Source organism: Anabrus simplex, chromosome 6, assembly GCF_040414725.1.
Source record: "Anabrus simplex isolate iqAnaSimp1 chromosome 6, ASM4041472v1, whole genome shotgun sequence".
In the NCBI taxonomy this organism is placed as follows: Eukaryota; Metazoa; Arthropoda; class Insecta; order Orthoptera; family Tettigoniidae; genus Anabrus; species Anabrus simplex.
The window spans coordinates 212,767,081-212,782,648 of record NC_090270.1 but is presented as its reverse complement, the minus strand read 5'-3'; the positions used below and the strand labels follow the sequence as shown (position 1 = coordinate 212,782,648).

Sequence of the window (15,568 nt, the reverse complement as noted above, 5' to 3'; positions counted from 1 at the left end):
GCAATGTACGTGAGATGTATATGCTACCGTCTTCTTTGTCAACATGGAACTCCCAATTCAGGGAGGAGGCTGAGAATGAGGCTAGAACGGGAAGTTCCAGTTGCCAGCCTAAAGGCCACCACACACAGAAAACTAGGCTAAGCTAAGCCACGCGGTGTTGTGAAAAATATCGCTCACAATGCATTTAAGTACGATGACACACACAGGCCGCTGTGCTAAGCTATACTAAGCCAAGCTAAGCTAAGCTAGACAGATCGCTAGGCAGGCGATTTTCTTGGCTGTAGCTAGCTTGGCGCATGCGCTTTTTTCATTTCTGAGAAGTTGGTCTGGCGAGCTGTCGTGTGTGTTTGGTCGTGTTGTGTGAGTGTCTTCTGGTAGTACTTCGATATTTTAATACAATGGATAACGGTCCAAAAGAAGAACGACTAACTGAGGAGGTGAAAAGATATCCCGGCCCTTATGATAAGTCATCAAATTACTACAGAGACTTGATAAGGAAGTAAAACTGTTGGCAGAAAATTTCAGTACTTCAAATTGATTGTAAGTAGGCTACCATTTATAAATTAGCTATATAATCACAATTTTGACAGTTCTAATTGTTTGAGAAGAATACTTTTTTCATAGGCTTTACGCACATTATTTACAATTTAGCAGATACAGTTGAAGCGCCTGTTCTGCAACTGTATGCCATATTCTTAAATATATCAACAGTTACTAAGAACGTGAAAGGTGAAATGATAGTATATATTGTTTTAGGTAAAGAACTTAAAAACTTCTGTCATTTTAACGCACGCAGTATGACTAAACAGAGCTCGATAACTGCAGTCACTTAAGTGCGGCCAGTATCCAGTAATCGGGAGATAGTGGGTTCGAACCCCACTGTCGTCAGCCCTGAAGATGGTTTCCCGTTTTCACACCAGGCAAATGCTTGGGCTGTACATTAATTACAGCCACGGCTGTTTCCTTCCCATTCCTAGGCCTTTCCTATCCCATCGTCGTCATAAGACCTATCTGTGTCAGTGCGACGTAAAGCAAATATCACAATCAGTATATTTGAAATATTTTTAAAATATTAAAAAATGATGAAATTATAAGTGAAGTTATATTTTGAGTATATTATAATTTAAAACGCATGTCATTCGAGGTTATAAGAAAATAACATCTCGCTTTGTTATGTTTTGCAGCTTAGAAATTATAAACATTTCACTAATAAAATGACATGAATAATTGCCTGTGAGACAAGGACGAGGACAGTTCAATATGCTCGTTCTCCATAAACATATCTCCGCGTGTCATTTCTTAATATAAGTTTGGATGTGTATTAATAGCTTAATTTTCCTTACAGCACACATTCAAACACTGACAGGCAGGAAACATATCAACGTTAAGAGATAACTGAAGTAGCCACCCAGATGACTGCGTGAGTCCAGAATGTGATAACCTACATTCCCCATCACATATGAGATTCATTATCCGTTCCATCTACACAAACTCAGCCAGTCGAACCCCTTCGAAAAAAATCATGCCACCGAGCAGTAGTGCAGAGAGAGCAATTGATTATTTACAACAGAGAGACAAAAGTGCTGCCTAGCATAGTTTAACTTAGCTTTTTATTCGTGTCATAGCACACCACAGCTTGGCATTGCTTAGCATAGCATAGTATAGCGTAGCTTAGCTTTCTGTGTGTGGTGGCCTTAACTCCACTATGGTGCACACTAAAAGGTTCAGCAGTTTTAGACATTGAAGCATATGCCGCACTACTACAGTATTTCCAGGATAGTAGCGTGGCCGTAAAATACCTGAACAGCACCGCACGGTCATAAGCAGTAATAAGCAGTTAAGCAGGGTGATTTGTAAAATAGCATTTGCAGCCATTCTTGACAAAATCTCTTACAAAATAATATAATAATATGAACATACAAAGTATCTAAACAGAAAACCCTTGAGTCAGCGAATGTCAAGAGTTTTAAGCTGCCTACTGTTGATTCAAGGACACCAAGGGACATCAATGCAGTGCTTGGCGATAGGGTGACTTCCATAAATTCGGGTGTTCAGCACACCAAACTTCATAAAAACCAGAGATAGTGAGGTTGAAATTGATAAAATGTTGTCTTGAGCTCATGTGGAATTACCCTGCACAAATAATTTTAACTACGTGGAAGTATCTCACCTTAGGAGAAGGGACAACACTGAAAGTGTTCATGATTCTATCAGGATACTCTTCCCTGATTTTCGAGATGAGGAGTGTACCCATGCCAGAACCAGTTCCTCCACCCAACGAATGAGTTAGCTGAAACCCTTGAAGACAGTCGCAGCTCTCTGCCTCTTTTCTCACGACGTCTAATACAGAGTCCACGAGCTCAGCTCCTTCAGTGTAATGACCCTTGGCCCAGTTGTTCCCCGCACCACTCTGGCCAAACACAAAGTTGTCAGGGCGAAAGATTTGCCCAAAAGGCCCCGAACGGACCGAGTCCATGGTGCCAGGTTCTAGGTCCACAAGGATGGCTCGAGGAACATATTTTCCACCTGTTAAAATCACATGCATATAAACTGTTAGCACTTAATTCCCAGGCAAACTGAGAAACAGCACAAAAATAAAAATAATGAAATCCAATATACAGATAAACACGAATAAGGTGATTATAAAAGGATATGCACATTCTATAATCTACTAATATGTTATTAAATAGAAAATTTGAGAGTCTGGGGAGGCTAATCTTTTGATAGTCTCAAATTTATAGGGTTTTCTATTTTAATCACCTTGTATTCCTGTTCATGGATCCTGGACTTTTGCAAGCCAAATCTGTTCCAGAAATAATAATAATAATAATAAGAATAATAATAGAGAAAATTACCGACAATCCAAAAAAGACTGGCACGATTTTACGGTCATCTGAAAAGAATAAAGTTATCTAAAGAGATCTTTGACTTTATTTATTCAAACCTCAAAACCACAATTCCCTGGTTTAAAAACACCAAAGAAGACCTCATTGAAGACGCCCTTAACAGAGATCGCTTCCGCAACAAAATATTGAACGGGCTAAACCGAGATGAGCAACCGAAGAGAAGACACGGTGCCCGTTGGACGGAGGAGCGTAAACAGGTCCACTCACGAGGGAAATTTGAGCTCTAAAAGAAGGCCAAGTTCAGTGTCAAATGCAACAAGACTTAACATGGTCCCTTGATGACCCCAGCGAATTATATATTATAATAATATAAAAAAAACTACTTACTGTGCCATGTACCCCTATGATCAAACCCCATACTGCCATATCTTTAAATGGTACTTACTCCTGTAGAATTCTATTCCAGGTGTGTAGATATTACTATATTTTAAATATTAACCTCTTCAGGCTGGCTGGTGAGGCTCCATTCCAACTAATCAATACCGTAAACTTTCTTGCTGTTGAGTTTAAAGGCTTCTCGTACAACCGTTCGACAAGCCACGAACCTCTTCGTCGACTGTACAATTCTTTCCACGAAGTTCTTCAGCAATGAATATTTTATGATGGTGAGAGTTTCTCATGGCATCACCATAAGGTCAGTTCCCCAACACGTTACCCAATGTTTTATTCTCGGCAACATCTGCAAGAAGAGGTTGCTGTCTATTGGGGATAGTTCTGAGGAAACTTTCCATTTTCACATCCTCACACCATCTGCTACATGTCAAGACAGTGATGGTACTCCACCCATTTGTTGGGAGTATATTCCTTATACAGCTTTACTCCAGTCCCTTTTGTGGTAATTTGCATCATTTAATAAATTGTTCTTCATGCAGTTCAATCATTAGCAATACTATTGAGTGTGTTTTAAGCATTCATGTGCTGTAGGTTGAATTCCCGTTCAGCTTTAGATAGTCGAAGGCCTTCATACTTCTTTCCTATGTACAATGCTGTGCGGAAAATCTGTACATTGAGTTTCTTTCAAAGCACTTAAATAATTCTACGTCTCAGAAAACTTGTAGTACTGTACTTTCTCTGCAGTTTGAAACAGGCAAATTAAAGAGGGACAATCTGTGGCATTAAGGACTAAATTTCTGACCAGATTTAAGCAGTGGCAAGGATGCCAACGATTCTATTTTACTGTGAAGATTTACAACAGGATTTGAAGTGCAAGTGTGGATGCAGTTATGGATCCATCAGCCACCTACCTCTTTCTACAAAACTAGAATCTATAGTTTCATCTCCCAGCGAGATAAATGTATTAGCACTTTTGGCAATTACTTTTGAATAAAACCATTCCACGGTCACACTGTAACGGATGTTCGATTTTCATATTTTCAATATTAACCCCTTCAGGCTGGCTGGTGTGAGGCTCCATTCTGGCTGGAATCAATTATATGAACATGATGTAGGCTTTTTGGGCCATAAGCTCATAAAGCCTGTATCATGTCTATACTTACAGGCCATGGAAGCATCAATGGTAACAATTATATGAACTTTCTTGCTGTCGAGTTAAAAGGCTATCACGTCTACACTCTTACAACCGTTCGTCGACAAGCCTGGAGCCTCTTCGGTTACAATTGAAAAACTGCCAAACCAATCGTGGAGAAATGGGAATATGATTAAGTATTCGGACGGGAAAAGAATACTTTACAAATAGAACAGTATCAAGTTGGAAGTTCGTTAATGCCATCCTACAGAGTGGTAGGAACTCTTGCAGCGTATCAAGTATCTGATATCAGATTGTAATTGGAAAGGCAAGTTTTAACATTACCCCCATACCACTACCAAACCCCACAGCACTTACGCCCTTGAAAGGGCTTTGGCCTGCACAGCAACCGCTGCTCAGCCCGAAGGCCTGCAGATTATGAGGGGCTGTGTGGTCAGCACGACTCATCCTCTCCACCCATACCACTGTTCACCGAAAGTCTGCAGAACCAAGCAAAGAACCACGTGACATATCGACGCTGCCGGGACAAAACCTATGTGAAATACTTTAGCTTCGAACTTTGGCCAGTAGGGTTCTATCATCTAAGGTGAAATATTGTCGAGGCATTCTTGCTCTTCATAATGTATGTGCTGCGGGTCAGTATAGAGTGAAACCTCGGAATGCGAGTAACTTGGTATACGAGTGTTTTGTAAGACGAGCAAACACTTTAAATAAATGGTAACGTGATAAGCAAGTGAGGTTCCGCAATACGAGCGTCACGTGTGCCTACATTTTCCCCTCCTGTTCGTTTGTTGAATGGATGAACGATGCCGCTCAAAGTCTTGCTGGTTATACAATCCTCCTGCTCATCCTCAACGCCTGAGGCCGACTTACTGGAGGAATTCAAGTTCGTTAAGGTTAATTACTTTCCTCCCAATATTACTCCACTACTCCAGCCTATGGATCAGGAAGTCATTTCGAACTTCAAGAAGCTATACACCAATGCACTATTTGAGTGATGTTTGGAAATGACCGAAGAAACAAACTTTACCCTCCGCGAGTTTGGGAGAAATCATTTCCCCACCGTGAACTGCCTGAAGACCATCGATAAAGCCTGGGATGGTGTCACCAAGAGAACTCTCACTTCCGCTTGGGGAAAGGTGTGGTCTGACTGTTTTTGGACATAACTGAGGGGATTGTTGGTGACTATGATCTGCCGATTGTCAATGAAATTGTGTCCTTAGGGAAGACTATGGAGCTGGAGCTGAATGACGGACATTCAAGAGCTGGTGGAAGAACACAGCCAGGAACTGACCAACGAACAGATGGACCTGCATCGCAAACAATAGGAGGAGGTTGTGGAGATCTTGTGCAGTGAAGAGAAGGAGGAAAAAGTCAATGGAATCTCTCACTTCAACTGAGATTCGGGAGAAGTGAAAAGTTTGGGAAACTGCAAAATTTTGTAGAAAAACACCACCCGAATAAAGCTGTAGCAGTGCGAGCGATGAATCAGTTCGATGACAATGCAATGCCAATTTTTCGTGAAATCCTCAAAAGAGGCAAAAGCAACAGTCTTTAGACAGGTTCCTTGTTAAAGTTGCAAGAAAAGAAAACAATTCCAGTGAGCCAACAGATAGCAATGATTCCGTTAGTGAAATTCGTGCTACACAGTAACTCTTCTCATGTCATCTCATCTCCCTCACACCAACAATGATTCTATTGTCAGGAAAAGTGCACTTTAATTTATTTTATGTTATATTTTGTTTTAGAAATGGTATGCGAATAAATATTTTTGTATTGTGGACGAATCATCCGCTTTTCAATTGTTTCTTATGGGAAAACTTGCTTTGATATACAATGATGTAGCCGGAACAAATTATGCTCGCAATCCAAGGTTCCACTATATCTCCAAAAATATTATCCCATAGGTTTTGTCCCAGCAACAACAATATAACAACAAAACTTTCATCCTTGTGGAAGAAAGAAAACCGTTCCTGGAAGGGACTGAATTCGTGACACCTCAATGTTGAGAAATGTGTTTAAAACAAGTTGAGACTGAAGAAAAAATGTGGGGCACAAACCAGCAACAGAATACCATTGAATGGATCGTAATAAATGAACGACTCCGACAGTGATTGCTAGGGGCTGGATTCTTATGTAATTATACATTTCATTCCTTTACTTGTAGACCAATGAAAATGAGAAATATTGAATTGTGGTTCCGATACTGTTATTAATTTTACATATTTATAGTAATACTAGCTGATGTACCCGTGCTTCGCTACGGGATTCTCAGAAAGACTGGCTTTCCTAACTGAAGTCAACATAGGTCATTACAAAAACGTCAGTAGGAAAGTAGCAACTGAAAGCAATGTTATCATATAAAATACTCTATTATTGAAAAACTGCACATTTTCTCACTTTTAGCAAATAGTATTACGGTGTTGGTCTAAAAGTCCAAAGTTCCAGAGCTGGAGTGACCAGGCCGCAGACAGCCGTGACCACTCCACAGCAATTATTTCGTTAAATATGCACACTGCTCGTTCCAATCAGTGCCTCAGAGTAGGATTGAATAGCTCGAATGCTATGATGAACCAGTGCATTATGCACTGGTAGTATCAAAGAATTTAGGAACCAGAGGAATAGCATGCTAAAGAAGAAAGTTATCTAACTCCCCAGCTACTTCCCGCCAATATTCAGGCAGACTGTTACACTTGGTACGACGGGGCGAGTTGGCCTTGTGGTTAGGGGCGTGCAGCTGTAAGCTTGCATCCAGAAGATAGTGAATTCGAACCCCAGTCGGCAGCGCTGAAGATGTTATTGCGTAGTTTCCCATTTTCATACCAGGCAAATGCTGGGGCTATACCTTAATGAAGGCCAAGGCCGCTTACTTCACACTCCCAGCCCTTTCCTATCCCATCGTCGCCATAAGACCTAACTGTCGGTGTGATGTAAAGCAGATTAAAACAGAAATATTCGGTACGCAGCAGTAATCCAATGTATGGGAGATGAATGGCAACGGAAGACACAAAGCAAACAATGGTCAACCGTCAAAGTTATGTTATTGTAAATTAATTTTTAGGAGTTTTGCATATTATAGGCCATCACATTTAGTTTTCTTTTGACTCTGATATTATGGTGTCTTATAAAATTATTTATAGCATAGACTGTAGTTCCTTATTTTCCAACATTACATACCGATTTTCATTAAATCCTGTTGAGCCATTTTCTTGTGACTCGGCGCTGATATGGACTTAGTAACAAAAATTCAAATTCATGAATATATCTGATCATACCCGGCATGGTAACAATCTATAAGACATAAATGATCGGAAATTTAATACTATATAACTTTAGTTATGTAGTATTTATCGATGCAACCACTAATAATTATTTGGAAATTAAATGTTAGGCCTTCCTCTAAACTACTATCTCCCCCAGCGTGAATAAAATTATTTATGGCCTAGATTATAGCAACTTATTCCGACTTTCATTAAGATATGACCTATAATAAATATTTGAGAATTAAATTTTAGGCCTTCCCTAAACTACCATTTCAGTTAGCGTGAATAAAATTATTTACAGCCTAGATTGTAGCAACTTATTCACCGACTTTGCATACCGATTTTTATTAAATTCTCTTCAGCTGTTTTCTCGTGATGCATGTACATACAGACAGAAATTACGGGAAAGTAAAAGTGCATTTCCTTGTTAACTCTATGCTCTCTGCAATTTATAGTACACGGCATTTTTTTAAAATTTCTGAAGTATTTTGATTAATAAGTAACTTTATCTTCCAGTGATTAAATTCGCGAGTACATTAATGTCCATTATATTGAATATATCTTCTTGATTCATTCTGGTGAAAATTTAAATGCTGTATCCTTTTCATAACATGTCAATTACAGGTTATTTGAACTATCTATAGATCTTGTGTTTTCTTGACAGATGTATTTATGTGGATAGTACTGCAACGTTCATGTAGCTGGAGTTATTAACCTGCAGAGTGGCTGAGATGGTATAGTCAATCTGAGATGTTTGTGGCCTCTCATCGAAGGCCTTCAATATATCTAGAAATACTATCAAGTCATTCTCTCTATCTGTAGATGAGCAGAGGCTTCCTCGTAACATGAATGTATTAGGAGTTCCTGGTTGATTACTAAAGCCATTTTGATGCTGGTTATTTACCAAAGATTGTTAAGTGTCCTTCGAGAACTCCTATAACGCTCCTAATAACTGAACAAACTGATACTGGTCTCCAATTGGAAAGGCAGTGGTGACTGTTTTAAGAGGAAGTACAAGGCAACCATCCTAAATGGAAGGGAAAAAAATTGAAGGGTTCAGACACTTCAAACAATGAATTATTGGCCAAAGAAAGACAAGGGCCACAAAGGGTATGCAAATGAAGACTCCCTATAGTTCCGTTCTTATGAGTTTCGACTTGACATTTGAGCGCTGCCTTTTGGCAGGGGCTAAGTGAATTAATAAACAGCCGAACATAGGCAGCCAATTGCTCTGATAGAGCGCATTACACTCTAGTTTCGGTTACCAGTGTTGATCTGTTTTCTGTAACACGTGCTATCAGCTGTGTATTGTATTGCGCTCAATTTCTACGGCAGTCTTAAGTCAGTTCACTCTGTCATTCTTTACAAAGCACGAACACTGGCAGCTAGAAATGAGTTGAATGGTTGGAGGAGCACAATATTTCGCTTCATGATAACACAAGGAAGGCGGGAACTCTTGCACCTTGTGAAAAAAAAAAAAAAAAAAAAAAAAGCACTAGTACCCAGTTGATATGGTTGATGAAATAGCCAGGAGAGTGAAACCTCAACAGACTATGACAATGCCGATAGGGACTCAGAAAACGAGTCGTGTATTTCCCTCGTAGAATTTTTTCCTTCAAAACGGTAAGTAGAAATTTCATTTCATTTTCTTGTGTTTTATCTGTTTGAGCGTTGATCTTTTTCTTATATTATAGCCTTATCCTAAATGTGTTATTGTTCATCCTATGTGAGTTAAGCATTTTGCTACAAAGAATAATTGATTTTGGACTTATATTAAGAGTATAGACATTTCCGTTCGTGTTGTGTTGGGTATCTGTGCTGTTTATACCGATAACAATTTGGCACCAATGTCCGACTTCTGGTTAACTGTCAAGTCAAAACTCATAGAAACTCAACCATAATTCTTGAATGCTCTAATACTGCCAGGGCAGTTTCCATGCCAACAGATAGCTTAAACGACGTGCTTCTCTTGGAGAGAAAAAAAAAGTTATAGTCAAGCTACAAATACAGTAGGCGCACGTGTCTTTCTCTGCACTATACTAAAATGTATAGTCAAATGGGGTGGAGCAAGATTACTCTGCACTTAATGATATAATAGAAAGGCCTTCTTTGTGGGACGTCTCATCGAAGGAATACCGAGGTAAAGCAAGGAAAGCCGACAGTTTCCCGGAACTCAAGTTGTCTAATTTCTCCCGGGAGTGCATTGAAAAAAAAAGAAAGGAAAACTAGCCTCCCTCCGCTCCCAGTACAGCCCAGAATTGCAAAAAGTTCAGAAAAATCTGGGATGGGAGTGGACAAAGATTATACAGTGCGGAAATGCAGTTATCCGACGCAGGTGAGGTGGAATAGCTGCTCGTAACTGTGTCCTCTTCTCTTATGGTAAGAAGTATTTTTTTTCCTAAACTACATTAAAATCATGCTCAGACATTCTCAGAAAGTTTCTACTTTTAGCTCATTCAGAATGTCATCCACATTGTGCTCTTTACTGATATTGCTGTACCCACATTCTCCTTTCCTCCCGTCTCAAGATCTTGTAAGAAGCAACAGTGGCAAAATTCTCTTCATCCGACCTACTGGACCACCAGATAATCATCGATAAGCTTAAACGTAGGATCGGGGAAGACAAAACGATCATGGACAACATATAACTAAACGAGCTCATCATCAAAGACAAAATACAAACTTCGACAGAGATACCACAGACCAATGGAATTCTGCGGGGTGATCCAGCAAGCCCCCCACTGTTCAATCTTGCAACATCAGACGTTATCGAGTGCTTCGGAAATCTAAAGAAACAGGTTCACTGTCTACTCATACGCAGACAATGCACTAGGCTCATCAAACTTGGAGGTACTACAGGAATGAATGTATCACCTAACATATTGGGCAGAGAAGAATAAGCTAGAGATCAATAGCAAAAATCAGTCCGTATATTTAGGAAGGGAGGGAAAATAACTGTCAAAGACCAACTGTTCTTCACTCCAAACCAGGAACCAATCAAAATAGCAAAGGAATTTAACTATCTCAGAATGACACTACAGACCACTGGAACAACCTACACTAAGCACATCAGGAATAGAGCAACTGCAGCCATAACGGCCATCAATGACATCCAACTCCTGCGAAGACTCTGTACCCACTGTCACAAAGATCAACACCAAGATAATGCCCATAGTGACTTACGGACTAGAATATGGACACATTTCACCAAATCAAATCTCAAAAGACATCGAGCAGATCAAAGCAACACATCTTAACACGTTGAGTGCCAAGCCGATTGTAGCACACTTTTCCACTGGTGCCAGGCTTGTTTTTGAATTGCATTCCGCTGGTGCCAAAGCAATTGTACGCATTGTAGTCTGTTTATATAATCTTGGGATATATTTATATGATGTACTAAGTAAATTTTATCTCACCATACCATGGTCATGTGTGACGCCATATGGTGTCGCATCAATTTTTAGGAAAGATAAAATATAGCGTGACGCCATATGGTGTCACAGAATTTTTTGACATGGAATGTGCAATGCGAATTTCAAATACGAGATATTTATTTGCTAATCCACATTAACGCAATATTTATGAAAACCTAGTAAAATGCAAAACAAGTACTTATATTACATGACATATTGTTGATAACAGTTTTCTGATAACTCTTAACATTGAAAATATGCGTCTCGGCACGCCCGAGTTCTTGTTACTCGTAATTTTTCAAACCTTATTGGCATCGTTGTTCAAACATCGTCCTTTGTACACTTGTTTCCTTTTTTTCTTTTTGCTAGGGGCTTTACGTCGCACCGACACAGATAGGTCTTATGGCGACGATGGGATAGGAAAGGCCTAGGAGTTGGAAGGAAGCGGCCGTGGCCTTAAGGTACAGCCCCAGCATCTGCCTGGTGTGAAAATGGGAAACCACGGAAAACCATCTTCAGGGCTGCCGATAGTGGGATTCGAACCTACTATCTTCCGGATGCAAGCTCACAGCCACGCGCCTCTACGCGCACGGCCAACTCGCCCGGTACACTTGTTTCATGTGCTGTTTTCATATTTACGTTTTGCACATCTGATCGGGAAGTTAAGGGGAACGCGCTAACCTTACGCTACCTGGCTGCTGGCGCAGCCCGGTTGTTTCACGTCCGCTGCTTCGCTCCTCCCTACCTCTCCGCCACACCCCGATACTCCCGCGGCACTTCTAATTTTATGACTATTTATTTGTTCAATTTTGGCGTTTAAACTTGCGCTGGGTACATGCAGTTTTCACCTTAGCATTCTACTGTCTCCCACGAATATTCCTACCAAATTTCAACCGAATCCGAGTGTAACACATGTATGTGTTCCCTCATAAGATTACCAATATCTTCCATTTTTTTATATTTTTGCACAACTATATAAACTGAGTGATAATACGTACGTAAACGAGGAATAAACAATGCCTGGCACGCTTTCACCTGTGACAACGACCACAGGCCACTCAGTGGCTTCGGAAGAATACTGTGGCGCCATATGGTGGCATACAGTAAAAATACATAGCTGGAATAGACCCTGAAGTTCGCCCTTCACGTAGTACCAATTTTACCCGCATAGATGTCACAGCTGATTATCTACGGCGCATCGCCTGAAACTCAACTGTGCCGCAATATGGCGTCACGCCAACTCTGATTTCAAGAACGGTGTGCCGCCATATGGCGTCACGCCATCTCAAATTTGAAGACCACCGTGACGCCATATGGCGGCACGTGGCACCCAACGTGTTAAGAGACTTATGTGCATCGAAATTCACTCCATCTAGACTAACATACAAGCTTGTTGGAGAACCTATAGAACAATTAAGACAGAAAATGCCCCTACCATCCACAAAGGCATATCAGGAACTCTTTGGAGAATTTCAGAACAAGAAAGAGATATGGCTGGAATTCTACTCGACTAAAGCAATGTCTACAGACTGGAAAAGTGTGGACTACGATCTGCGCCACACGCTGACGCGATTCGCATTGCACGGGTTCCACCCTCGCATGTGGAAGAAAAAGGGTTTCCACTTTCCGGACGAAGTATCGTGTGTATGTGAACCGTGTGATCGGTATCGTGCTATGGTGTCACCAGAGACGTATATCTCTAACTCAACTTTGCAGCAACTAAATTGCTATATAAGAAAATATTACCACCTAATCGATACGGCAATGAAGTGCATAGTTTGTAATAAATTGCTATATGTAGAACATTTATGCACGCTGTGCGCTTTTCTCTTATTCTTCTTATTATTAAATGTTAATTAGTGGAGACCGGCCTTAAGACCTACCTTTGTTGAAGAGATGCTATGCATACTCAATAAAGAGTTTTGCCACTTAATGTATTTCCTTGTTTTATTACCATAACAAAATACACAAGTAGAAGTCTTACCAGAATCCAGAACCCAGATGAGCATGTGAATTTTGTGACCAACATCATGTAGTTTTCATAAACATGCAAGTTCAGTCATAGACTTGTGCACTAACTATCCAGTTCTACATTATGCACATTTGTCTACATTACCATTTCACAATGAAACTAATAATTACTAGTAGACCATGTGAATCTTGCAAACTCACCTGTAGCTTCATTGTAGTATACATTTATTCTCTCGAGCTGTAAATCAGAATCGCCATGGTAAGTGCCAGTGGGGTCTATGCCATGCTCGTCTGAAATTACTTCCCAAAACTGAAAAAACAAAATTGCAGGTCATGAATTCATTCCTATTTCACACATTAAATAATTATTCATAAAGAGAACCTTGAGCCACTTGCAGTTAGGCCTAAGATGTAACTACGGCACGTGTTCTAATTCACCACAATCACAGCACGTTTAAAAATCTACAGGGGGAAATTTTTTTTCAAAATGTGTTCGTTCCATGGGTTCATTATACACAAATTATATGTGAAGCTTGAAACCAATAAACTCTCTCTTTACATTATATTAATATACAATATATTATTCCTCTACCATGAACAGATTAATTCATAAAAGAGGGAAGGGTTAGAAATATTCACCAATAACATCACTAAGCATGCGAAGAAAACATCCATAAAAGACCATTAAATATATATGAAATTACCTTAGCTCCAATCTGATTTCCGCATTGTCCAGCTTGAATATGAACAATTTCTCGCATTTTCAAAGTCTGTTGTCGAAAACAGATAGATAGGAGATAGAAAACCAATTACTTCCAGTACCACTATCCTGCTTACGTCTGAGCTCTTCCACAACGAATTTGAAACAGAGGACGGAAAGGATTGCACGCGGTATTGTTGCGCATGTTCCGCTTCAAGATATTAATTTAAATTTATGGCAAGAACTAATAAGAAATAAATCAAAATTAGATAATATTAATTTAATTAAGATTTATTTTATAATAATCTTAATAAATAAACCACTGGTTATTAATTATAAGGAACTAATTTCATACGGAATAAACTACTTGATAAATGATTGGTTGACATGCTCCTGTACATCATCCAATAGATTTGAAGATAGTTTTCAAATAGAATTTGGAGGGAGACACTGATAACAAAGAAAGGTAAAGCTCGGGATGGAAAACAACGAGCTCATATATACTTTTACTTTTTCTTTACATCGTACAGATGGCCATGATGAAATATTGTTTTTAAAAAAAAGTGCTATTTTCTTTGAAAATATGTCTGTACAAAGCGACACTACCGTGCTCTTGCCTACGGGGTTTCGAGAGATAAAATAAATTGATGGTGATAATGATAGTAACAGTAATAGGGCGAACTGCATATTTTTGCCCGTACCTTTCAATCCTGCATTTGCGATCATTACAGTTATTTTGAAAGCGAATCTGTATATTTAGGCCTAATGAGAGGTTTTTCATTCTGCTTTTCCTGCAACTCGCTCAATTTGAAATGATTTGGATACATTACTCCTCTTGCGTGTTCGTTCAAATTTCACCGTGATCATTTGTAGGGTAGGCAGCTCTACACTTTTCTGTTCTGTTTTCTGATCAGCCTGCTTCACAGCTTCTCATTTCTGTCATGGTCCTCTTCATATATTTAAGGGCTTCTGATTATTCTGTTGTGCCTCTTTAAAACAACAACCATCTTCCTCTTCCAGGCTTACCGCTTATCCCACACCCTGGAGGAGTCGCTGGTGCGAACTGTAAACTTGGACCTGTTTAACGACCGGATGCCCTTCCCGACACCAACCCTTTGTGAAGAGCTGTATTCAGTGTAGTGTGCTGTGTCCGTGGGTGTGAAGAGGAGTGTATTGGGCCAAATGCAAACATCCGAGTCCCAAGTCAGAGAAGTTAATCAGACGCGATCGGCCGTAAATCGAACCCGGGACCCTCTGAACCATATGCCAACATGCTGACCGTTCAACCATGGAGAGAAACTTGAAAACACTCATCATTTACCAATATTTTGTAATGCCGTTAGGCATAAATAATGAACTCTCCCCTCTTCATTTATGTCTTGATGTCCTTCTATCAATCGATACGCACTAATTTTCAACAAATAGAATGCTAGAAAATAATTTTGGCTCACTATCCTACTTCAAGGTACATATTATACTTATGCATGCAGTGCCCTCTAATAGGCACATCAGTATGTAATTATAGTACCAGCTGATACCAAAACTTTGTGGGAGTCATAAAATAAATTGGTACCTACCTATATGTTACCTATAGCTCATTCTAAATTAGACTTTGAAGTTGGTTTTGTTACTGCACTCTGCCAGTAAACATCAATGACTATTACTACACAAAGAGAGCTTCTTAAATATAATGTACGGTACGGTATATCCATACATACATCTTCATTATAGACCATTATGCCTTTCACCATTCTGTCTGCAAGCCTCTACGAATTTACCAAACATCGCCACAAGCCTCTATTTGCAACTAGTGCTGTGGCCTCATTTCG

At 39.8% G+C, this 15,568-nt stretch overlaps 1 protein-coding gene across 1 annotated transcript in view; it reads right to left on the bottom strand.

Annotated features, from left to right (window-relative positions):
- Positions 1-13,894, bottom strand: part of LOC136875662 (tubulin beta-4B chain) — a 43,792-nt gene extending 29,898 nt beyond the window's left edge. Inside the window, exons 1-3 of the mRNA XM_067149208.2 lie at positions 13,744-13,894; positions 13,241-13,349; positions 2,171-2,526 (exon numbers count right to left, since the gene is read on the bottom strand). Of these exons, the coding sequence (XP_067005309.1) occupies positions 2,171-2,526; positions 13,241-13,349; positions 13,744-13,800 (522 nt within the window). The 5' untranslated portion in view covers positions 13,801-13,894. The remainder of the gene's footprint in view (positions 1-2,170; positions 2,527-13,240; positions 13,350-13,743) is intronic.
- Positions 13,895-15,568: the final 1,674 nt, after the last annotated feature.